This window comes from Nelusetta ayraudi, unplaced genomic scaffold (assembly GCF_046127955.1).
Source record: "Nelusetta ayraudi isolate G7.1 ecotype Tasmania unplaced genomic scaffold, CSIRO-AGI_Nayr_v1 ptg000083l, whole genome shotgun sequence".
Classification (NCBI taxonomy): Eukaryota; Metazoa; Chordata; class Actinopteri; order Tetraodontiformes; family Monacanthidae; genus Nelusetta; species Nelusetta ayraudi.
This window is the reverse complement of record NW_027466133.1, coordinates 1,320,750-1,346,706: the sequence shown is the minus strand read 5'-3', so window position 1 is coordinate 1,346,706 and position 25,957 is coordinate 1,320,750. Positions and strand designations below refer to the sequence as shown.

General features: G+C 47.1%; 1 protein-coding gene across 1 annotated transcript in view; it reads right to left on the bottom strand.

The window, feature by feature from the left end:
* wdr70 (WD repeat domain 70) overlaps positions 1 to 25,957 on the bottom strand; it is a 35,604-nt gene that overhangs the window by 9,283 nt on the left and 364 nt on the right. Inside the window, exons 2-14 of the mRNA XM_076044886.1 lie at positions 25,664 to 25,723; positions 25,477 to 25,560; positions 25,296 to 25,398; positions 24,997 to 25,186; positions 24,648 to 24,707; positions 24,243 to 24,376; positions 22,603 to 22,756; positions 20,165 to 20,241; positions 12,977 to 13,151; positions 6,217 to 6,316; positions 5,685 to 5,769; positions 5,446 to 5,584; positions 622 to 722 (exon numbers count right to left, since the gene is read on the bottom strand). Coding sequence (XP_075901001.1) covers positions 622 to 722; positions 5,446 to 5,584; positions 5,685 to 5,769; positions 6,217 to 6,316; positions 12,977 to 13,151; positions 20,165 to 20,241; positions 22,603 to 22,756; positions 24,243 to 24,376; positions 24,648 to 24,707; positions 24,997 to 25,186; positions 25,296 to 25,398; positions 25,477 to 25,560; positions 25,664 to 25,723 — 1,462 coding nt within the window. The remainder of the gene's footprint in view (positions 1 to 621; positions 723 to 5,445; positions 5,585 to 5,684; positions 5,770 to 6,216; positions 6,317 to 12,976; positions 13,152 to 20,164; positions 20,242 to 22,602; positions 22,757 to 24,242; positions 24,377 to 24,647; positions 24,708 to 24,996; positions 25,187 to 25,295; positions 25,399 to 25,476; positions 25,561 to 25,663; positions 25,724 to 25,957) is intronic.

The following is a 25,957-nucleotide window of genomic DNA, read 5'->3' as shown; positions in this document are numbered from 1 at the left end:
TGCCTTTCTATCTAAGTGTTTGCAGAGGTCCAAAAAAAAATAAAAATAAAGACCATGTTGGAGAAACATTATCTTTGGAAGTCCAGAGCTAGAAATCTTTGCCGAGCCGGGAGCTGAAGGGGAAATTTGCAGCTTCCAGAGGATGAAGTCTGTGGCCTCTGGTGAAAAAACTGCTGCTCCTGACTCCACCAAGGTGGTTTCACCCCGACATCAAAGGCCAGTTGCTAGATCCCAACCCTTATACAGTAATGGAAAAAAGTTTTCGGACAACCTTAAAATGTTGTATGTTATGAGGAATTTTAACAATCAATGGATTATCGATTAATTGTCAATTAAGAAATTAATTGATTAAATTAAATTAGTCGCGATTTTTTTTACAGTTTTTTTTGGGGGGGGTTAAAAAAACCTGTACCTCACACACGAGAGAGGTGGTGTGCGATGCCACTGCCGAGGTTTATAACCAAGCTGGCAGAGTTTACCAGGGCGACCTCAGCGAACAGGCATGCAACAAAAAAAAAATACCTCTGTCACGTCGCCAAGTTGCCTCTGGTCGGCCGCAGCGATGGGAAAGAAAGCAAAATAACAATGCAGAGTGTGACGGCCAATCACACGCGGACGTACCTGTGGCTTTTTACCGGGTCGTAGTAGACCTTGGCCAGGCCGTTCGCCGTCCCGGCCATGATCTGGTTCAGCTTTGGGTGCCATAAGCAGCGGATGACGCTCTGGGAAAAAAAAACACATCAAACCCAGACAGTCAGAAGAGACGTTGGCACGTTTTTTCATCTGCATTTTTTTGGATAAATAGGTAGACTTTATTTGTAGGGATGTGCCTGTGTTGTAAAGTGTGCAACGCAGGTTGGTTGTGATACAGTAAGGGATGAGTCCCAGTGTGCTCCAGTTGACTATATTTGGTTTGTTGAGATGAGGACTGGATCCTTTAGCCCGTATGTGAGTGTGTGTGTGACAGATGGCCTGGTGCCAATCGGCAAATGTGTGCAGACATATCCAGAAGTGTGTGTGTGTGTGTATGTGCGTGCGTGTGTGTGTCTGTCACTGTATAAAAAAAGAAAAACTAAGGGGCTCCGGAGAAAGCGCACTTATTGTCATTTGACAATGACGAAGACCTTCTTCTATGCTTTCTGCAGAGCAGCCTGCAGGGTTTCTTCTGCACCAGCGTCCAATTGAAAACAAGAACCTGGTGCAAAAAAACACGCTTCCTTGATTCTTGGACACATTCGGTACGGATGTGCACAAGTTCTGGAGGTCTGGGATACATTTTCATTTTTTTTCATTGTTTAAATTTTTATTTTTATTTTTTTCAGAGCACAGTACGCAAGCTGGAAGGGTGGTGGGAGGGGGAGGGGCCGGACACCACGGCTGGGACGTCCAGAGTCTGTGACTGTGAAAGCTGCTTAGTGCCCAGCTGTTCGCCTTCCCACCAGGATACCAGGAAGACGAGTCTCAGTTGTGCACACACACATACGCATACGCACGCACAAAATGCGTGCGTGTGCACGAGGCCCAGTTTGCATGAACATTTTTCCAGTTTATAGTTTCTCCTGCGATATGAAGCAAACAGACCCAATTTCTTTTTCTAGTCTGGAATTATTAAAAGACTTGTGAAAAAAATGTTCACATTTTCACAAAGGCAACTGCACAGCGTTTTTTATTATTATTCGTGACTTGTGCGTGACAAAACGCATGCTTTTTCGACCAGATTTTGCAATTTCATTTTCCTTCCCCGTCTGCTTAAATTTGACAAACACACACACACACACACACACAAACACACACACACACACGCACACAAAAAAATCCCACACGCAAATTGACAGTAGGAGGCCGTCCCACCAGCTCTGCACTGGTATCTCATGACACAGATGAGGGTTAATCTGCTCAGGCAGATCATGAGCCGGCTGTAATTGATCGAAAAGCTGGGGTGGGGGAGTGGGGGTGGGGGGGTGTTTTTTTTTTTTTTTTAAATGCAAATCGCCACACAACTGCTTTTAACCTTAACCCTTTTAATGCGGCCGTGTTTAATACACACACACAACTGTAAATATGTTTGCACTGCATTGAATAGCAACAGATTATCTGTTAATTGGAATTGATGGCATTTCTTGTGTGTGTCTGTCATCTTCAGCTTGCGTTAAAAAAGGAAGTAGAGAGTCAAAAAATTAAAAGCGACAAAGTTAAAATTAAAATTAAAAGTCACACCCGACTGATAAACAACAGGAAGTAAGACAGAACCAAAACAGGAAGAGGAATTATCGCCCTCTTATGCTCTTCCAGGTGAAGAGGAAACAATTAAAATAAAGGGAACTAAAACGGTGTTGAAGTCTCGACCAAAGGTCTAGCAAGCTGCCACTTCTGTAAATACACCGGGCTCCAGGTCTTCTTCTTCGTCTTCCGCCTTCATAGGCTAAAACCACAGCGCCACATAAGGCCTGGCCTGAGTACTTTCCAGCGTTTCTGTGTACATGCAAATATTTTTGGAGACGGCTTTGTGTAATGTAAAAATGTCCCCTTCATGTAAACGGGGCCATGAAAATGGCTAAAATGTATTTCCATGTTATTTTGGGTCTTCTGGAATTTTTTTTTATCGTTTGCAAGACCTCTGTCCACCTTTGACTGACAATCTGCACAGCAGCACAAAATGAGCAGAAGGAGCCACAATGTGGGAGCAAAACAAAAGTCACAACAACACGTCAACGCTAAGTGGAAACCAATAGGGTTTGCAGCCACTTCACACGACGCACACAAACGATTCCATCAACAGTGAAACAAGTGGAGAGGGGTGGGGGGGGGAGGGGTGCAGAGCGGTCGACAACAGCGGAGTCCAACACAGCTGGAGCTTCGGCGAGGAGCTCCGAGCCAAGAGCAAGTCAGGCCGGGCCAACAGCGCCAGCGCTCTGCAGATATTCAGAGCGCCGTGTTTACACTCTGGGAACTCCTGTTTACGTCTCACGTCCACCAAAATTACATCACATCGACAAAGAGGAATCTTTAATCTGCTGCTCGCTCGCCAGCAGCAACAAAATAAAGTAAGACAACAAGCACAAGCAGGCGCGGAGGTGCGCACTGGATAAACGGGATGGATGATCGCTGTGGGAGCGTTCCCAGCTGCACTCCTCATTTAGGTCCAGAGCGTGAGCGACTCCAACTCAGACTGGGCCAAACAGGCCGAACAGGGAAAGAAGAGAGAGAGAGAGAGTGAGAGTGAGAGAGCGAGAGAGGTCTGTAATCAGCGCCAGTCGTCCTCCATCCACCCAGCCAGTGTTGTTTACAGGGAGGGCTTGGCAATGTGCACAAAAGACCAAAGTTAAAGCAGCACCCTCCACACCCCCACCTCCACCTTTTGTCAACTTGGCCGCTCGCGCTGGACATGAAAGAGCGAGCGCCTGCATCAAAGGGCCTCCCATGAGAGGGGCGGAGCTGAGCGCCGCAGCGCTGCACAGTTGCAGACCGCGAGAGACGACAGGTAGAAGTCACGGATGTGATGTCAGGACTGGATAACGAACTGGCAATATGGCGGCTAGCCGATTTGTCCCAGTGGCCACTCGAGGTACTGCAGCAAAAAGAAATCCCATGGGACCAATAAGCATTTTGAGCAACTTCATTGAATGAATTGGCCGCCATCTTGGACCCTGTTAGAAGTAGGTGGTCTTCACTGGACAGAAATGAAACGGCCATAGCCTAAATATGGACGCCTGTTTTAGCTGGCAGACCCTGACTGGTCTCTGCTTGTCCCAATTTTTGCAAACGTCCCACAAGCGACTTCCATCCAAAGAGGCTGGCAACAGCGCATTCCCAGCATGCACTTTGTGCAGCCGTTGTGTCGTCCTGTTTAGTTTTATTTTAAAAAAACAAAAAAAACGACTGGTTTCCTTCCCTTTCACTCGCCCGCCCGCCCGCCCGGTGCGACCCTTTTTGTAAAGGCTGCACTTAAACCCTCGGGCCGTCCCAGAGGCAGATGGCTGATGTAAACACAGTAAATCGCACTTTCATCAGGTTCACTGGGTGCACGTCGACCAGAAGTAACAGCTCTGTCTCAAAATGCTGCTAATAGGATGTCACGGATTTCTCACAATATTTCCTTCTTCTTTTTTTTTTCCGACTGCTGTAGCAGATTTGACAAAAGTAAAGCCAGTGGATGATTTCTACGAAATCAAAGGCGTCCTGACCCCAACGTGTTCCCCCCTCTCACAGAAATTGGCAAACTTTTCCTTTGTGCTACTCAGAAATTCCAAAACAAAGCGGTTATGAAATATTTACGATACAGAAATGTGTGTTTTATTGCAGCCAGCAGAAAAAAGCAGCACTTGGCGTTAACGTCAAATTAAAAGAAATCAATTTCTGTGTAAACTGAAACCCAGCTTTGGTTCCTCTCCTCCCTCCCTCCCTCCCACTCCTCCTCTCTCTGTCTCTCTTGTCTTTGCCAGGGAGACAAAGTTAGAAGCCATTAACCTCGGTCAGACCCCACTGTTATGACTACAAACACTCGGTGCTGAATCTGGTGGAAAGGATGAGCAGGAAGTCGCAGAAAAAAAAGTTTTATTTCTCCCCAAGACAGCGAGCGGCTCCGTCCCGGGCTGCGGCGACCGGCGGCCAGTGGCCAGTGGCCAGCTCTTCGTCGCCAAATGGATTCTCAGTGGAAGTGGGATTAGTGCAGAGTGCACGCCGCCGCGGCCCCTTCAGGTGCTGCTGATAATCCAGTTCCAAATAAAACTCCAAAAGGCAGCGAATGCTGTCCTAATGCTCGGAGGGAAAGGTCACATTTCTCCACCGTCTCCGATCTTCCCATCAAACGATTTGGTTTTTATCTTCAACTTTCCTCCCTTTTTCCTTTGCTCCGCCCCCTCTGCTCTGCAATTTCCAGCCCATCAGATTTTTTTTTCATCCGCCTTTACGACCAGCCAGAGATCTATGTCCCATTTTCCAGGCTGAACAGTCAACTGCAATTCAGCGGAACCCGTGGCCTTTTTTTTTTTGTGTTGCATGTTTCCGGCAAAACGTTGAAAACGGACAAAGCAGTTAACACTGTCGACAAATGTTCAATTGTCAGCCGACATTGGTTATTACAATATATGTAATTATAACATTAATAATACATTTTATTTATAAAACATTTTTCATTATAAAATCTCAAAGCGCTTCAGATAAAAACATGTTACGATGATGCATAGTAACCAAGTTTATCAGATGCCAGTAAAGAGCCAATAGCTGCGTTTCCATTACAGTTTTTCGCAAAATAAAAGAGATATTTCCAAAATTTTGTATAATTGCAATTTGCAGGCGTTTCCATTGAATGGTGTGAAGCGCATAAGCCACAATTCTCGTAAAATCTTACAAGAATTACGTGCCGAGCGCGAGAATTACAAGAATTACGTTTGCTTTTGTTTGCTGTCAAGAATGGTTGTTATATTTAGTATTTGAGAGACTTACTGCATTGGTGACCTCGACTTCATGAACCCTCTGGAATGACGTCCGGTCAAAGAAGACCAGCTTCCCGTTCCCCTCCTCCTTCTTCACCGACGTCCCCGTCAGCACGAGTCTGTCGTCCGGGCTGAAGCAGCAGTCGGTCCTAAAACGAAGCAGAAGAAAAAATAAATAAAAATAGCACAGAGGATTCACAGTCCTTGTGTGTGTATGTACTGTAAATCCATATTTGAAATTTTCATTACATAGAGAAGAAGTTGGTGAGGCCGGTGGCCACGTTCACCGGCTGCCTGAAGCTGCGGATGTCCCACATCTTCAGCGTGTCGTCGCCTAGAAAGCAGAGAGGAAGCGTCGGGGTAAACAGTCGGCCGAGTGATTTGCAGCGCCGGCGACATTTCTTGCATCCGCTGCCGCTTCTGCCGCACTCAGCCCGGCTGTACAACACGGCAGCGAGAGTTACTTCCATTTACATTACGGAAAAATGCGGCGTGAAGGACTCTCGAGGAGAATTACTCCTGTTTGTCTCAGAAAGACTCCAGACCGGATCACCAAACACAAGAAAAGCCACTTCTGTGTTTCTGTTTAGAGACCCACAGCCACTCGACTTATTTGAACACAGGGAGGGAAAGAAAGGGGGGGGGGGGGAGAGAGAGGGAGAGGGAGAGAGAGAGAGAGAGAGAGAGAGAGAGAGAGAGAGAGAGAGAGAGACATCTCGGATCTTGGTGCTTCTAAGAATGCGCGTGGCTGCAACAATACAAAGAAAAATATGGGCCTCACCTCCGCGTGAAGCCAGAGTGACGCCGTCGTAGGAGAAGGAGAGGCAGGAGGTGTCTGACCCCGGCGTGTGCGCCTGCCGACAGTGGAACTTGGTGTGGACCTGCCAAAAGGATGAAAAGAGAGAATTATGCACCAGAGCATCTGGCAGAGCTTTTGGTTTTCGCTGGCAGTGCAAAGCTGCCGCATGAGAACGCGACCGCAGTGAAGAGCCGGCGCTGACCCGCGACTCCGAGGAGCGCGAGGACGTCGGCGAAAGAGCTAAAAGCTGCTTTTTGCTATTCCACACCACGTGCGTGTGCAAAGGTAGGAAGGCAGCACAGATGTGACGGCTGCAGCTGGTACTGCTGTCATGCAGGGATCAAACCATTACATTTGCAAGTCGAAAAAAAACTAATTCTGCTCGCTTCAGTGGATTCAGTTGGACGTGCAGCTCCAGCAGGGACGTTGACAGACAGAGACGAGAGTTAAAAGCCATGAATTGTCGACTATAGAGGCAGATAGTGAATAAATAGTCCAGTCGTGCCAGCGTCTGTTTCCATAAACACAGAGCCCAAGTCAGAGATTGTTCATCAATCAGGCTTTTATACTCTCCCCTGATGTACTTCCACATTAAAGGGTCAGAGCTCTGGCTTTTAGGAAGCTCGAACTCGGATAGCTTTTACCCAAACCTAATAGAACAGGAGCTATTATCTCGGCTGCAGCGTTCAAAATGTAAATTCCCATTTTGTTTTTTTTTTTTCTTTATCAGCATATTATTCCTGCATTCAATCCAAAGCAGCAGCAGCAGCAGCAGCAGCAGCTACGTTTGAATGCTATCAAGTGCTTTCAAGGTGATGGTGGGTCCTTTAAAAAAGGCAAGTTCACCAGCAAGGAAGCAGAGTTTCCAGGCTGCAAAGCAGAACTGGTGAAAATGAAAACTCTTATCAGCTGGCTGCGTGTCTCAGCCTCCTGGACATTGTTTCGCCCGGCGCGGCGGCACTCTCTCTCTCTCTCTCCTCCTCCGGTCTCCTCGGGACGGACACGTGTTTGAATTCTGCCCTCGTGACCGTTTCCCCCCCGGCGGAATGCGACAGTCAGCTCGGCTGTGATGATCAGCATGTACGACTGAACACCAAGTAGGGCCGAGTGACATTTCCAGCCGGGGGTCGTCGCACGTAGGTGAGAACAGGCTGATGACAACAGCGGGTGGGAGGGGAAATCTCAACTTTATGTTCTGCAGGGGGTTGAAGAAAAGCAGCTAATGAGGCTTTCGGTGTCGCTGGCGGTGTCGCTGGCGGTGTCGCTGGCGGTGTCGTAAACTTTTACGAGTGAGGCGAAACGCTGCGCGGTATTTTAGGTGCCTTCAGCAAAACCAGCACACTCTCCTCCTCCTTCTTCTCCTCCTCTAGCCTCTGCCAAACTGAAGTCATCCGAGATATTTTTCTAATGAATCCCAGCCAACGTGGCTGCGCCTCCAGTGCAAACAACTATTTCAACTCATTGTCTCAGCAGCTGTTTCCACCACTGCCAGCACTTCTGTGCGACTTCTCGGCCCTCTCTCACCCCGTGCAAGTGCACTGCGGTAGAGTTTGTGCATGTGAGCGCGCCAAGGGTCCGCGTTCACGGGCTGAAAGCAGCAGCTACAATCCCCCGTCTCTCTCAAACATGCACACAGTGGAGCAAGACGGAGCATTGGGCAACAAACAGGAGGAGGCGGGACTGACCCAGTGAAGAGACAGCGGCAAAGCCGCGTTAAAGTGCCCTTTTAATGCAAATTCTCCTGTTTTTCAACCCAGGGTCCAGTGCACCAGGCTATTATTAATATTATTAGTCGTAAAAAGATGATTATTAGTCATAACAAAAAAAAACTTGAGAGCAAAGCAGCAAAGTTAGCTCCCCGTTAACCGCCTTCCTCCAAAAGCGCTAGCTTTTAGCCACCTTTCGACTTAAAAACAAGGCGTTCGAAGAGGGCGGAGCCAACACCTGGCTTTGGGCGTGGTCAACCACCCACCTCCGATCGCTCATCAAAGACAGCGGCGGCCGTGAGGCCACAGAGCCGGAGACGCTCAACCAAACATGACCTTGGTTTATACGCTGACGTTTTTGTTAACTTTAGACGTAATGCAAATACGCAGGTGAAAAAGGAATTGCAGCAACACAGGGCTTTTGACTCGGCGAGGTCGGATAAGGAGCCTGGGCACAAAGAGCGGAGCAGATAAGATAGAGAGACGCTGGTGAAATTAGAGCACGTGAGCGCTGGATGGAGAGGTGAATGGCTGATGTGTCTTTTTAATGCAAGACAGGGAAAAAGGAGATGATTTAATTTTTTAATTTTTTTTTTTTTTTAAAGGAAATGAAAGGAAGTTATTAGACGGGAAGAGACAGATAACACTGTCACCTTGAACCGGCAAGAACACTGATTACACTTTTTCATTCTTTGGCCGTTTCGCCTCTGCGGTGCGCCTGGAGACAATTTTTCCACCTCCCATCATCATTTATTAATGCATTCATGTCAACTCAAAGCCAATTGCCCACATTTATTATCTCAGACTATCTTCCCTCCCTTTGCTCCTTGCAGCACTGAAATGAAGTTGACAGTGGAATAAACGTCAAGAGGCCAAGTTAATATGAAAGCAAATGATGTGAGAGCAGCTTCTGGGGAGAAAAAAAAAACCTGGCGGCAGATTATCTCTTGCCAGCTACAACTAAAGGCTGGATGGACTGGGACGAGCCAGTTGTTTGAAAGGGTTTGAGGCATAAAAGCTAAATGATGAAGGGACTCGTGTCACTTTTTGATGTTTTACAAGAGAGACTTGCGATCAAACGTCGGCAAGATGTGCAAAAGTTGCAGAATTGGTGCAGGAAATATCTGGCACCTGGCCTCAATCAGGACTGCTTTAAGAGAAAAAAGCTCGCTAAAGCTTTTTGAGCTCCAGTTGAGTCACCGAGGACAGATTCCAGCATCTTTTTCTCTCATCTGAATGTCATCTCTACATGTGGCGTTTACACTGGCTGCTTGTGTTGCATCTTGAGGATCCGTTCTGTTGACACGATGAAAAGAAAGTGTCTCTGTGTGCCGATTCATATAAACAAACATCTTTTTATCTTCCATCCTTCCGGACAAGAGGGTGGAAGGTCAAAAGCAAGTATAATAGGAAAGAATTTTTCCTTTTAATCACATTACAAGTGGCTTTTATCATTAGAAAATGTTCTCGCTGTCGAGTTGTTTGTTCTCCGGCTTTTATTTCCAGTCTTTGAAATGTGTTTTTTCTTCACTCGGCATCGTGATACCTGTTTTTTGGTCATACCGGTTAACCTTGAGGACTATAAACGTGTCCAATTGCCTCCTAATAATTCTCTTTAGCACTTGCTGAAAGGATGCGCGCTGGACGAGCGGCTAATGGTTATCTCCGCCGCCCCCCCCCCACCACGGCCACCCGGCCGGCTCCGGCTATTCCAGGAAACACTTGCTGCTGTTGTTGCGAGGACGAGTGTTTACAGTCGCCGCGCGGGCTGCCATCGGTAGATGCCGGGGCGTTTCACTCACTGCGATAATCCATGCGGCGGCTTGGCGAAACCCGACTCTCATGCAGCGGCGTTTGAACTTCTCCCACGACTCCTGACATCATCGCCAAACGGCGCCCTTATAGCCGGCTTAAAGCGAGCGCCGGGGGCTGTAGGGGGGTAAATTGTCACCGCTATTTTTAGCGGCGGATGTGCATATTGCCCCCGGACCGGGTGGCCAGCTCTCTCGCTTTGGCGACGCAAACGTGCAGTATACTTACAAGGAAATGTGTTTTATCTGCAAGATGTCGTCCTAATTAATAGCTGGAGGAGCCGCGCTGGGTTTGGATCCTCAGCAGGCCGTAATAACAAATCTACAAGCGGCGCCGACACTTTCTAGCACAGGCTTTACAAGCCGGCGTGGCAGAAATACCGCGAGCCTCTTGGCTGCTGCCAGTGCCATTCTCACAGCGGCGGCCGCAGGCGAGCGGCACGGCCGAGGTCGCGGCGCTGGCACCGTCTGATTCTGAGGGGAAGCGCGGGGGGGGGGGCCGAGGGGGTCGTATGGCTGAGTCTGAAAACAGCTGCTCTGATCTTTCAGGGAACAACATCAACAAGTGGTGATAGTGAAGCCGTGTTTGTGTGTGTTGGAGGCTGTTGGCTGGAGCCGCTGACTCCCGACTTGACCGCCACGCCACGCACTCAGCGTCATTCCTCTGTCGGCGTCCCAGCGGGCTAATAGCCCCCCGACTGTGGTGCGGGCCAGAGCCAGGTATGGCAAGTCAGGCCTGTGAGTCACTAGATTGAAAAAAAAAAAAAAGACTATTGAAAAGGATTATTGTCTGGTCATGGTGCAGGTTTTTTTTTTTTTTACCCCAACCCTGTATCCCAACGGAAGATCGGCTGCAGCAAACTTGCCCGCATTAATGAGGTATAAGTGAAAATGTAAGTCAGGAAATTGGACCAGCTTTTCCGCCACTTTCCGCCTGCATTCCGACAATGCAGTAAAATTTGTATTTCCCAAAAAACTGTCTGCTTCATCAAAACCGCCTCCTTCCCTCCTTTTCGCTCCGTCTTTGAAGTCGGGAGTCATCCGAGTTCACCGCTGACATCATAGCATTCCCAGGGTCTGGGGGTCGTGGTCATGCTTGTGAAGGAAGGCCTGCCCACTACCTGGCAACCATTTTAAATAAAGCCTCATAATTCTGGCAGGCCGGCGTGCAATCACTCCCCCCGTGGCAGCTCACCAGACTGAGACCCGTCTGACTGCACACCCCCCCACCCCCCAGCCAAGCCCTCTGCCTCCGCACTGGGGGGATCAATCAGCCCGTGTCAGGGTTCAAGAGCACGACGTGTCAGCCTCAATAGCTCCTCGCCGGGCTGAGGCTCCAGATCAAGGTCGTGCGCGGGCGCGTGATTGATCATGATTGATCTGCCCGCGTGTTACGGCCGTGAGTAATTGGGGGGCCGATACGAGCAGTGGATGGGATGGGATGGGATGGGATGAGCCTCCTCTGAGCAATAAAAGCATCAGCAGGTCGACTCCTTTTTAGGCATGCGGCTCCGCTCGACTCGGCGGCACAGGTTGCTGATTAGGGCAGAGGGCGCTGACTCAAGTCTCCAACCGCTCAGAACGGGACAGGCTCCATTGGTCAGGCAACAGGCACGACTATTGTAAGCTGCTGCAGGACGAAGGGTAAATATTTAGCTTGGAAAAAAAAAGAGGGCTAATAAATTTGGAACGCTTTAACCCAATCGCTCACAGGCTGCTGCGTCCGTCCGTCTGTCCGTCGCTGCTGCTGCTGCTGCAACAGCCCAAAAAATGAGGAGGCAGTGGAAGCAGAGGGGGAACCTCCAAAACACAGGAAATGGACCCGCAAACGTGGCCACAAAATCCGACGGCGTTCCCTGTTGCCCCCGCAATGGCAAAGTTGGAGTGTCGCAGTAATTATCATGTAGCCTACTTCCCATTTGACTAATCTGGATAAGCCCCTCTGTCCAAATCAGGCTGTTCCGACTCGCTAACTGCAGCTTAATTGTCGCCGTCGCTACTCGCTGGTGAAAATAACGCAGGCGTTCAACCTCGTCGGCACAAGGATGTAGGGGTTTGTGGTGCAGGGGGACCAACCAAAGGATGATGAAGTGGAACGGGGGAATTAGAGTAGAAAAGTGCCAAAACATCGGACGTCTGGTGTTCTGGAAACTGAACGCACTAGAAGGAAATCAGTGAGCAGTTTGCCGTTTTATGCTGTTTTGTTTTGTTTTTCCTGTGGGCTCTGCGTAGGTGGACAAAAGCGACTAACTCATCATCTGTACTACAATTAGCTCCACGCACGTGTTGTGTCTACAACTCGCATGTGCTTCTACTCGTTTTTGTTGCCCAAACTGCTCTGCTGCGAGCTGCGTTGCACCGGGCTCATGCGCCATCCTTCAAAACAGACGCTGCAGCTCAGCTTGACCCCCCCGCCCCCGATTAGTTCCGTTTGTACAGACCAACAAGGTGCAATGAGGTTGCACCCAGACAGGAGTGTAAAATGGGCTAAATATAGGTGCATCGAGGAATCCAGCCAGCAGCACCAAGTCGATAGTGTGGTTGTGTGCTGCCCCCTGTTTGTCTGGACTGACCTCAGACTTCTACATTCCACCTGTAAGATGCCGTTTCAAATATGCCAGAGCAGGCAGATGGCTGAGAGGCTGTTTTACCTCCGGTGACGGTGTGTCAGAGTGACTCAAGCCAGAGCGAGGCTTCCCCGGGAGCCAAGACAAACTCCTGCAAACTACGGGAATGTGGAGGACCGAGACGAACGCTTTGATCGCCTTGATTGCTTCGTCTGCGCAGGACGGCTAACAAATTACCTTTTTTTCTTCGTAAATCCACGCAATCGTCGCGCGTCACTTGATTGACTTACGTAATCGGCTATTTTGAAGGAGGCGCTTTGATTTCGGCGTTTATAATCTTAGCAGGAAGCTCCGAGGAAGCCCTGCAAAGCTGTTGGTTTGGATCCCAAACCAACAGCTTTGCAGCCGAGTGTCTGCGTGTCTGATGGCGACGGGGCAGGCGAGGGTTCAAACAAAGTCCTGAGTCGCGTGAGTGCGGACGCAAGACGTTTTAAGACTCTGCTCAGGGCCGCTCCATGAACTGTTGACCTCTCTGCCCTGCGGACAGATGACCCAGCGTTGCAATAAAACAGACATCCTGTGTTTACAGCCTTTTGCAACTGTGTGTCGGCCAGACGTGCATGTGTGTGCGTGTGTGTGTGCTTGTTGGAAGACTCACGCTGAGGTTTCTGTCCCAGATCTGGATGGTGCCGTCCTGGCATCCGGCAGCCACCAGCTTCCCGTCCCGGCTGTAGGTGCAGCACGTGGGGACGACCTTCTTGCCTTGCAAGGACCGCGGCTTGAACACCGACTTGTGCTGCTTCCCCGAGTTCACGTCCCACGTGCGCACGGTCCTGTAAAACGGGACACGAAATGTAATTCGTCCTCGCTATTTTGTGAAACGGGATCCGTCCCCGGAGGGCCGTTTCAAGTCCACGGCGGCGGCGGCGGCGGCGTGCACCGATGTAATAAATATGAATCACACGGAGGAACCGTGCTTCCTCCACTGGGCCGCGGGCTTCGCCTCCAGCAGGCCTGTAAATCAGCCTGACAGCTATGTCAAAGGCTTCCATGACATTCTTTACCCATGACACCAGCGAGCAGCTCGAGAAGAGAGAACTTAAGACATTTTAATTCAGTGTAGAATATAGAGAACGGCTATTGTTATTATAGAACAAATAAAAGTTAAAAAAAAAAAAAAAAAAACAACAACTTTGTATTAACTGTGATATTTTGGAAAAGTAAAAAGCAAATATACTTTCAACATTCTTCAGGTGGTGAAAAGTTGCTCTGCAGTGTGTCGATTGTTCAGTGAGTCAAAAAAAAACAACAACCCTGCATTCTTGAGATGACAAAGCAGAGCGGACAGTGATTTAATGACATCAGTGTGTTCAGTTTACAACAAGGGGGGAGCAATTGACCTTTGACGTGGTCAGCGTGGCCTGCTGCCTCGCTTGGCTGCCCTTGAGTTTGTTCAGTTTTGTCAGAAGAAATGAGAAAAACTAACCTAGGAGAACAAAACTGACGGTTGGACAAGTGAGAAACGGGGCAAACTGGGCCGCTGCTCGCTTTCGGTTCCAGCCGGCACCTGCCGACTTTCATTTCCTCAACCGTCCCACTGAACACAAACATGTCGGAGTGACCTCTGACATGCCCACTCAAACACTCAAACCACACCCAGCGTGTCCAAATGTGTCCGTAACCCGCGGCTCGCTCCACACCGAGCATCCTGACCTCCCGGGGTCACGGGGTCGGCCCAGAGGAGTATAAACACACACACGCTTCCACTGAGAGCCACTGCGAGGATTCTTTTCCGTGCCCGGCGGGCGGCGGAGCCGCAGAGTTGCGTCTCTGTGTCTCCGCCGTGTTTGGATAAGAGCAGAGCGTCGCGATACGGATGCCAGCCGAAGACGTATGGCTTGAGTGAGAACTGGCGAGACTCAAATTAAACTCTGCTTGATGCACGGACGTGTTTAGCTGAAGCTACTAATAAATCAGAGGGATAGCGGTGGGGAAGAAGGGGGTTTCTCTGCACACCCCCCTCACCCAGAATGAGAGCGGACGCAAAAGTCGAGAGACGCTCGGCAGGAGCGACGCGCGGCCAGTTTCCGAGTTTACATGGAACAGATATGCATTCTTATATGAGGGGCACGGTGATAGCCGCGGACACGGATGACAAATCGGTCCACCTGCCGCCTCACACGGATGTCTCTGTTGTGTTTACAGGAGGACGCCGGGCATCCGTCAAGCCAATAAAGACAACACAGCCTTTTCCGTGCAGTGCACAAAGGCTGGAATGCTATTTATTGTGAGGGCTCTTTCCAAAACACGGCAGCGCCGGCTGTCAGGGGAGGAGGATAAGGGGAGGGGAGGGGAGGGGCGGGGGTGCGGAGACGGGGAGGAGCCCCACCAGTGTGGAGAGGAACGGCAGAGTGCGGGCCAGACACTGCACACTCTCACCTGTCAAGGCTACAGCACGGAGCAGGTCGGCGGAGGGAAGGGGGTAAACAAAAAACTACACCTGCCATATTAAAGTCATGGGTCGTATCTGTCTTCCAATCTTTTCTGGTTTAAAGCAGTACAGAGGCAGGCGTGCAACATTTAATGTCAGAAAAATTTGAAAGAATACAAAAAAAAACCAATACCCAACATATTAGTCCTCTGTTTACTACCCAAGAGGATTAGGGCCACAAAAAGATTTTTTTTTAATTTAAGTTTTCATTTTGAGTTTTAAGTTGAAATTCTGTGAATAAAGTCAAAATTTTTCGGAAAAAGGTCGACGTCAAGGCGAAATTTTGTGAAAAAACTTGACGGGAAAAAAAAGGCGAAATTTTGTGAATAAAGTAGAAGTTTTCTGAGTAAAGTCGACGCAAATAAAGTGGAAATTGGTACAATAGTACAATTTGCATGTTAGGGCATCTTGAGCAAACAATTTGTTCTCGTTTTAAGAGAAAGAAAATAGATTTTCTAGAAGAGAAAAAACCTCAGAATATTTACGCCCGACCGACGCTCAGGACAGCGGTGGAGAGCCGGTTCCCCTTCCCTGCTAATCCTGCTTTCCCTTCAATCGTCAAACCTTCCTTCCCTTCCCACAGACGCCTCGGAGGCGGAGGGGTGAATGCAATAAAATGAGAGCCATACATCCTCAGTCAAGCGTGTGCACTTTACGAGCTCGTACAGTCATTCACACATTAACCGAGGAGTGACAGCTCACCCCCCGATTTTTATCAGTCCGTCAGGCAAGCGGCCCGGCCGGTGGGAGGCGGTTGCTGGGATCACTTTTCCAGATGATGAGATAGTAGGTGGGGAGAGGAGAGATAAGATGCTCACGCCTTGTGCAGTGTTGTGTATTGGTCAAATTCGTGTGTGTGTGCGGGGGTGATTCTCCCGGTGGCCGGTTGACTGACTAACTGGGGCTTCTCTTTAGAGGAGAGAGGATTAGGAGGCTGAGACGCTGCGTCTTGCTTCTAAAAGGAAGTCTGGGAATACCAAAGGGGTTTCTGGAGCAGCTGCGGAGGCACTCATGCAAGACAGGAAAGTGAAAATACGCTGAGGTCTGCAGCCAGCCGCAAAATGTCAAGTTTAAATTCTTTTTCTATTTTGTTGCAGAGCAGGAAAGAACACAGAGCGCAGGTGAACCACAACCCGAGTCCTGTTCCAAGACATCGGGGCAGCTCCTCAGATTTTATGCCTCATTATCACGTCCCAGCGAGGAAACGGGCAATTTTTTTTAGGTTTGGGTGAGAGAAGAAGAAGAAGAAGAAAAATAAGAAAGAAAAAAAAAACAACAAACGCCGTCTGCGGACTCTAAAGGCTGCTGTCAGTCAAAGAGTCATCCACGACTGCGGGGCGAACAAGGGGGATAAATGCGGCCCCTGCAGATACGGACGATATGTGCGTTCCTGGGCAGGACACGGAACACTTGCAGTCTAAGGCGGCCGACAGTCGGAGACGAGCTGGACTGCGGCTGAACTCGCCGCGCTAATCGCCCCGACATGCTGCTGCACACCTTGTGGCGCTTGTCCTGATTTTTCACTTCTGTTCCGTCGCATAAAGAACAAAAAAATAAATAAAAATCCCACCTATTTGGTCAGACAAAATCATTATAAGCTACCAATTCTTACCATATATATATATATATATATATGTATATATATATATATATATATATATATATATATATATATATGTATATATATATATATATATATATATATATATATATATATATATATATATGTATATATATATATATATATATATATATATATATATATATATATATATATATATATATATATATGTATATATATATATATATATATATGTATATAGGATTAAATTGATTATTTTGATCCTTGTTCAGAGCTCGTTCAGATGGGCTTTTGGGTGGAGTACGACTGCACATCCAATATCCAGCTGACTCCAAAATCCGTGCCAGCGTGCCAAAGGGAATCCCCGGTATTCCGAACCTCCTGGAAACATTTTTGACAATTTGTGTGTATTTATGTACGTGCACGCATGCAAGAGAGAAGCACCACATGGACCTCATTAGGACTGTGGCCGTCGGGTCCCATCCTCTCCCTGCTCCACTGAGTGGCGTCTCAGTCACAGAAAGGGCACAACGTGGGTCCGGACGGTTCTTCTCCGGGGGAACCGTGAAAACGGCAGAACGTATAAACAGGAATCGCGTCACGTCCATTTAACCGCAAATGCCCGGTTTCCACGTGGTTAGTCATGATTCAGCTGTCTTGTAGCGTGCGATAGGCCGTTGTTTGTTAGAATTCAAGGCAATAAATAAATAAAAAACTCACAACAGTCCCGGTCGTATTTTTAGTAGTCCACTCCCGTCCTCAGCGGAACGGGAGTGGACTCTGCACATACCGCCATCACTCTCTGAGAAATAAATCAGGGCTTCTTAAAACAGGTGTTCAGTTCTCCAGCAAAGACTCGGCTAATGTGAATCAGCCTTTCGTAATAACAATAATAATAATAATAATAATGCGACTAATGCTGGAAAACGGTTTTGCAACCATGACCCGGTTGGTCTGTAGCCTCCAATCAAAGACCTCCTTCCTCCACACGAGTTGGAAGACAATCGCTTTCCAGCACCGCAGCATCACAACCCTCCTCTCATTCAACTCCTCTGAGCGAAGGAAAAAGAAGTCCGGGTAAATGAAAACACTCGAGGAACTGGGTGGCATTTCGCCATGAATGACGATCCCGGCGGCTTAATTAAGGAGCTGGGCGCTCCAGTGATCATCCTCAATGAGCTTTTCAGACAAGAAGCGACAAAAGAGGTTGTCGGCAGCGCGTCGCAGGAAAGGAGGAGTGAAAGCCGACGGTGGACGGAGGTCCCGGGTTCACTGTGGTCCGACTGGTGAGCCATTGATGAGGAGCCCACTCACCACAGCGAGGAGCCCACGGGACTCCGAGGTTGTTCAAAGGCCAGTAGAGAGTGAAAAAAAAGAAGGAGAAGAAGAAGAAGAAGAGGAAGAGCAGGAAGAGGAGGAAGAGGAACTGGAGCATAACTGATGAGGTAAAGCAGGAGAAGCAGCAGGGAACCAAGACAAGGCTGGAAACTCCAGGCAGTCAACAGAGGAGCTCGGTTAAAGGAATAGTTCACAGCAAATGAAAAACGCAGCCATTCACAGTTTTTTTTTTTGTTCGTTTCTTTGATTTTCAAATTAAATATGTGATTGAAATTTACATTTTAACTTTGAAATGTGTTTGCACAAACTCCTTTGATGGCGTGACCACCATGGAAGTGCACGCAGAGCCAGGACAGCAACATTCATCTGTGAGGCTGTTGAAGGCCCGGCGTGTAACGTTTCAAAAAGCGCCTTTTCGTATGAAATGGAAGATGAAAACGCAAATGTTGGGCTTTAGTCACTAAAAACGAATCACCGAGTCTAATAATAAAGAGTTTATGGAGCGTCAGAAAACCAGGATTGCTATCAAGAACTAATGAGAGGAAAATATTCGCTGGGGTCGCCTGCTTTCTTCCAGAGAAAACAAAACACATGAGCCTACTAGGGTGGAATTCATCGACTGGAAGCTGGAACTGACGTGGCAAGAACAGAACGTCGCCCATAATTAACATACGGGAATTAATGTATTTGCAGTACCACCCATTACCACTAGGCACTACTCAATGTTATTTTTATATGTGCATAATACCAGCAGTGCTTAGGCCTAATATGTAAAATTCAGTATGTAGTGCTGTAATATAATGGTGATATAACTGTAGTAATGTGGTGGTTGATGGTGTTTAATAGTAATTATCTTATCTTGAATATCAATATCTTGCTTGAATGCATGTTGGTGAAGACTGCTACGGGATGCAGGTGAAAGGTGAAGTGAATAGGGGTGGGTTTATATAAGTTTTGTACTTCTTCCTGCTCCTTTTCGAGCATATTTAAGTTTCTGGATATATGTTTTCTTTGAGTATTAGGCTTGTATTTTTTTTTCTTTATTCTTGTTTGCTTATTTTAGTTACGGTGTTTGTGTTGTTTTTTTTAATGCACCAATAAAGAATTCATTTCAATTCAACCGATGTTACATTTATTTGGCCACCCCAGCCGGCCTCTCTCTCCCTCCCTCTCTGCTCGCACGCAGCTGCTCGGCCTGTCAATGGCTCCCTGTGCGCTCGCTCGCTCGCTCCTCTACTCGTGTTCTCCCGCCAGTTTCGCCCCTGGGGCAACACCCAGCGCGGACGTGCCAGGGGAGGATTTCCAGAGCCTCGACAAGAGCTAAATAAACCAGGCTGAACATCTGGGAGGGGAGCGTTGACGGCGGTAAACAGCGGCTGGTCCACAGACCCCTGGCTGGTCCACAGACCCCTGGCTGGTCCCCTGGTCTCCAGGTGAGGACACTGCTGCCTCTCACTCTCACCTGCGACTCATCGCCGGGCCCTCACACACAAACATTCACGAGTGGGCGCAACGGTGAACGCTTTAAAATATTTTTAAAGGTGCAAGGGGGGGGTCGACATTTGGACTGTTGTAAGGAAGAAAAACAAACAAACGCTGCTCTGTGCAGAACCAGTTGCGTCATGATATAAAAAGCAGAAATTGTCATCATATGCTGTGTGCGTACATGTGTATGTGTGTGTGCGTGTGTTGTTCTCCTGTTCCTGGTTTACTAGCCAGACACATGACTCTCTCTCTCTCCTCTTCCTCACCGCCTTCTGAACTGCAACCACCTCGACCCCTCTCCCCCTGCTGCACCACCCAGCACGACACCTGGGTCATTAAAACAAAAATAGGCGTAAACGGACATTGTCCACAAAGTGGCGACGGTCACGTTACGCCCGCTATACGGCGGAAGGTCACCGGGGTTGAGGACGCGCAGGGAGCCTGTGTGCTGTCTCGTCAGTGCGATGCAAAGAGGACCGGCTGCACACCTTTCAGGCCAAGCTGTCTGAGCTACACTTCAACCCCTTCAGTCATGATCTTTAAAGCATGCACTGCATAATAACTATGATAGAGATTTTGATTGTCTGGATGTTTCATAGTGTCCTTGATGCAATAAATAGGAAATATTTGAATCACGGCTTCATCGGCTGGTCAAACATCTGTTTATAAAGTTGAAATGAGTGCCGTTCTTTAACTTTATCAGTGTTTTACATTTTACTATGCTTTAACACAGCCAACTGCATTTAACTATTGGTGAGTTAATTATTTACTGTGTATATATTGCATTATATTATAACATTTTTTTTTATGTATGGATATATTGTTGTAAGGATGTAATGTTGCATTTGCATCTTGGCTTCAGTAGACCGTGTGCAGGGTCATACCTGCCTTGTCTTGGGAGCAAGTTCCCCAGTTCAAGCACAATAACGAGAAGCTTGACAGCAACTCACCCGTCGTTGGAGCAGGTCATGAACTCTTCTTTCGTCTTGGGGTGCCAACAGCCGCAGTTCAGCATGGCCGTGTGGCCCTGGAGGGGAGAGGAGCACAGCCGTGAGGAAAAACACTTCTAAGGGTTATAGTTTTTTACCAGTGCAAGAGAGGCAGCAGCAGTCATTGTTTTGTTTTGTTTGCTTCAAACACAAGAATAAATCAACAAAAAGCTTAAATTCTTCGCCTGGACAACGGACTGAATTCACTCCCTCGGTGCCTTAATGGCCGTTTGACTTGATTTTGATTCATTTGCTTTTGTTAGTTCAGTTTGGATATTAAGGACAAAGTCAAAGAAAAGGACAAATGGCCACTACAACCATCACCAGTTAAGTGTGTAACAACTTCAAACTATTGTGAGACACAAAATTGAATGGCGTCACTCTGGAAGCTGCTCTCAAAGTCCCCAGCACGCTGCTGTGCTGCAACGGCGAGACAGTGAGTGATGCGTTTTGCGTAAAACCCTTTGGCGTGATCGGAAAGCGTCGCAGTCGGGCTCAGACAGCGAGCAGCAAGAAGAAGCCGTGACTGGAGGCCTCCTGCAGAGATTTACGCAGGACGGATGGCTTCAAAGTGGGACGCGGCAGGCGGCGGCCTCCCTGCTCCCACACTTGAGAGCCCCGCAGACATGACATACCGCTATTTGACAAGATGCTTAAGGAGGCAGAGTGTTGCATGACTTGGTTCACCCAGTCACACCGGTGCAGCAGAGTGTGCATGTGTGTATGTGTGTGTGTGCATGCATGCGATGCGGCCCGTCTGCCCACCGTCAACCACTTTAATAAATCGGTAAAAAGAAACTGCCGTTTAACGACTTAAAAGGACAAGAAACAAATTGCCAGGCAGTTAAACTTCATGGTTAAATACACAGCCGCTCCGCCGTGAGGCTCAAATGGGCTACGAATGGCCGCCCGGCGCAGTAAAACTAAAGCAAACAGAGGCGGACATTCCTCTGCAAAACAATATACAAGAAAAAAATGGCTAATTAGTGGAGAAAAATGGGGATAATTGGACGAACGGGAATCCCTACGAACCTGCTAGCCGCCATTCACAGACAATGGTGCAGCACTGCAAGTTTATTTTCTGTGCAGCCGCATTTAACGTTGGTCTCCACGTTTGCACTAAATAAATAGGCAGTCCAGAAATAACTTCTGGATAATTATCAAATGATTGGTGCAATTGGTGCTGGAGTCCAACTTGCTCTTGGAAAGAGCCGATACCATCTTTCGCCCATCGTCGCTTCAGCTCGAAGCGCCAACGAAAAGCATTACCACATGCGACAGCTAGTGGGCGGCCAAACACACACCGTGGCCACCTCCAGATGGGAACCAGCAGCAGAGCAGGGACGGCAGCAGCAGCACATCCAGGAAAACACCGGCAACCAATGGGCCTTTTCACTTGTTGTCTGCAGCCACTCGTTCGGCCGGTATAAGCCGTGTCTAAATGGGCTGCAGCTGCTGCAGACGGCTAGTGACGGCCGACGCAGCTTCCTCAAAGCAAAAACAACCCCCAGAACATGGGGCAGCCAATTAGGACTGCCCCCCCCCCCCCCAAAAAAAAAGAAAACGCGCTTCGGAGATGCAGACACAAGAGAAGATATGGGCGACGATGGTATGAAGTTCCGGCTGCACCTTGCTACCATTAAGAACCGACGGGCTGTGCAGACGGAGTCGAAACATGGATCCAGCCTATGTTTAGAGCATGCAGTCACTCCGGGGCACGCTGCTATTGTGGTGGAAGTGGAAACATATCTTCTGTTCATCTTTTACGTATTCATCTATTTACATACAGGCTTTCTCCTCTGAGGGAGGTCAGGACAAGAAGGCAGCCTAAGCAGTTCAAAAGTAGGACATCGTGGCAAACGATAATGGAAAGAGCAACGTGGAAAAGGTTCAGACCGAAGGCCGGAATCTTTAGGTTTTCTCTCTCTTGTCTCTGAAGTGGTTTAGCTGCAACTTCATCTGTTTGGTTTACACCAATTTCCAGATGTTTATTATTGGACCTCCAGCCTCACAGCATGAAGAATCCGACAAACTCTGCAGATGTCCAGGAGAAGAGTCTGTTTAGCCCTCTGTTTACAACCTTCTGCTGTTTTTGGCTTCCTGCTAAAACACTGCTGGACCTTTCACGTGTTTGGAAGGGGACGAAAAAAGCTAGGTGGAGACATCACCTAACCAGGCAGAGATATTGGTGCCTATTTCCACAACTCTTTGTCATAGCACACTTTTTTTTCCAACAATATCTTTATTTATTTCCAAACACAGTAAGTGCTTGAAATATTTTTCAGGAAGTGAACTGACTAGAAACACACGCTATTGCTGGTAAACATTGCCAACATCAATTCTGTGTGTGTGTGTCTGTGTGTCTGTGTGTGTGTGTGTGTGTGCAAGTAGTGCTTCACCTTGGTGTTGGCCATGTCCACGATGTACTGGTCTCCCTTGGTGCACTCCATGACGTTGAAGCCGTCGCGGTCCAACACTTTGGCCTGAGCATTGCCTGACACCACTAGGATGACGTCGCCGGTGACGCTGTACTGCAGCGACTTGATCTGGTGGCTGGAGGTGCACACACACACACACACACACACACACACACACACACACACACACACACACACACACACACACACACACACACACACACACACACACACACACACACACACACACACACACACACACACACACCAGACCAGTCGAGTCAGTTTGTTTCGTCGGTGCTGATGATTTTTTCGTTTTCTGATGTAATCCCTCAAAGTGTGCAGAAGAGGGCAGTTCCACAACAAGTAGGCACATGTAGCTATCGGAACAAAACAGCACAACATCTAATGGGCTCATCTTTGATCCGTGACTGCAGCAGACAATTCAACAGACAGGCCGAGTCTTTGAAATGTAATGAAAGTCAGTCACACAGGGAGACACAAGAAAGACGTGTCCTAACGGGAAAAGTCATACAAATAGGCACAAAAAGAAATTTAATGACATTGGCATTTTTAAATATTTTTAGAGTGGAAGATCTGTATTTTCGGAAAGAAAAAAAAACCCAACACAAAAAATAAAACTTCTTTGGAATTTAAACTACTAGTCAACAGTTTGCACACTCCTTCTCCTGCATTTTTTTTTTTATCTTTACAACTTTCTAAATTGCAGATACTGAAGACATCAATTATATGAGCAAGATATATGTAATTACAGAATAATTACATATGCAATTACATACGTAATCACATTAAACAACTCTAAATTAGATTTTTATGAAAGGTTGCTATTTTACACTTTTTATTGTTTCCCACATAATTCCATGTGTGTTCATGGGTAGTTTTGATGCCTTCAGGGAGAAACTTCAATGTCAAATAGTCATGAGAATGAAAGAAATTTATGAAAATTAAATTCATATGGTGTGTCCAAACTTTTGACTGATAGTGTAAATGGACTTAGTAATAAACTTCTAAATACATTTAATTGATGTACATTTTCTTGTTTTTCATTTATGTTTTAATGTTTCAGGGTTTTCCCATGTTGTTTATTCAGAGTTTCTGGCCTCCTCAAGCATAAAAAAAAATCTGAAACCAAATGGGGCTTCTCCCTCTTTTTCCGCCTGTTTTAGTTCAGTTGGACTCAAATGTGGCCTTTTTTCCACAAGGACAGAGACAAAGTGGACTTTTTATATTAGGACCTGCTTGTTTGTAAACCAAGCAGGCTACTGGATCGCGCCATAATCACGTCTAATGTAGCATAGACTTGCGTTAATAGGCGAAGGCAGCTCCGGCTCTCAAGAAGAGAATCTGATCTTTGATGAGAGCCTTCGAATAAACAAGCTTGGACACATAAACAGTTGCGTAGCTCAACCATCTGTATCTGAAAGGGCTCATTTTGAATGAAACGAGAGGATGTCCATGAGTTAACGTGAGGCTCCATCAAGCCCGACAAATGTGTTTGTGTGGACTTTGGCAAACAAAAACACAGCGCCAACATTTGCACGGAACTGACGAAGCACATGTCAAGCAACTGCGCGTCGTTGCCTTCTCAGAAGTGGACTCACCAGTCGCACGGCTGGAGCGATCGGAAGGCCTGCAGAGCCTGGTTCATGCCGGCAAAGTCCCAGAACCGCACGTCATAGTCGTAGCCACCGGTCACCAGTCGGGCGCCAGAGGGGTCCAAAGCAAGAGCCGATACCTGAGGGGGAAAAAGCACAAAGACAGGGAATAAAGTTTAAATGATTTCAAGTCCTCGGTAATCGCAAACGTCTTTCTTGCACTCTGACTCAGGACGGAAATCCCCAAAATCTCAAAATTCAAAACAATGGAAAGAAATCGGCGCAGAAAAGTTAGCACAACAATAGGAACATATTTTGTTTGGTGATTAAAAGTTACTCCTAATGATTCAGATGAGAAAGACTGAACACATTCCAAAGACAAACAGGAACGACTTCAACCAGAGTCCTTACCGATTTGGTTCCGTGCTGTAGAGTGATCTCATGACTGTCTGGAATCTTCTTGACCGGATTCTTAATTAGAAGAAACATAAGAACACATTAATAGACTGAATACAAAACATGGACGTGTCACAACAGACACTACATAAATATTTCAGTAACTTCAGTAAAAATTTGCTGTCTCACCGACTAAATAAATGTGCTTTTGCTGCCATCTTGTGGTGAAACTTTAAATCAACACAAAACTTTCCTCTTTTTTTTTTTTTTTTTTTTTTAAGGTTGGAACTATATATGTACTATATATAACTAAATATAGAACTAAAGAAACTTTAAGAATGTCTGCTGATGAAATCATACATACATCATCATCGTCATCATCTTGTGACTCCAAATCTTCATCGTCATCATCCTCATCTGCTTGTGACCGAGGTTGTCTCGTCTCCTCGCCTTCTTTGTCCTGGCTATTCAACTCAGGTGGAAGTGGAGGTCCAATCTGGTCTGAATCAGAGTCGGAATCGCTGTCACTGCTGCTGCTTTCGCTCTCCTCTTTCCTTAAAAAGGAGAAAAAAGATAAAATAGCTTGAAATAAATATATTCAGAGAGGCAAAATAACTCCAAACACACACATAGAAATATTATATTTCTAAAAATAATAAAAACCTGGAAGAATTTGCAGCTTTGTCTTTCTGAGGTTTTCCTGATGACTTGACTGAGGCAGAACTCTCCCCTTGCTCCTCCATTTGACTCGCCTTCTGCCGCTCGTCTGTGGAAGATATCGTTTTAGTACAGTTTCACGCACAATCTGATAAACATCAATGTCATTCTGGAGCTGATGACGTACCCAATACATGATGACTCCTCTCAATGGCCGTCCGACGGGTCTGTTCAAAAATGGCATCAAGGTCAAACGTGCGGGCCTTCTTCCCTAAAACAACAAAACGACACTCCGTCAGTCAAGAGCAAACAATACCAAATGAGAGAATACGAAAATAATAATAATATTAATAAAAATGAATATTCTTATATACCAAAGCCGGAAAATCCCATGACGGATGCCATGTCTCCGTCGTCCATCATCTGGTCAGACGCTGAAAAAAAAGTTAAGTTGTCAAATTTTCTTTCTTTTTTTTATTCCCACAATTTAAACAAAACTGATAAACTTTATGTGACACTTTAGATAACTTTATTTAACTTTTAATGTCAAATATTTTAGTTATACATGAGCAGTGGAATGTCCTCTGCATACATGATTATTGTCATGTTTATTTTCACCATATTTTGCCCGGACTTTAGCCGTTCAGCACGATAATCTTCAAATAGTC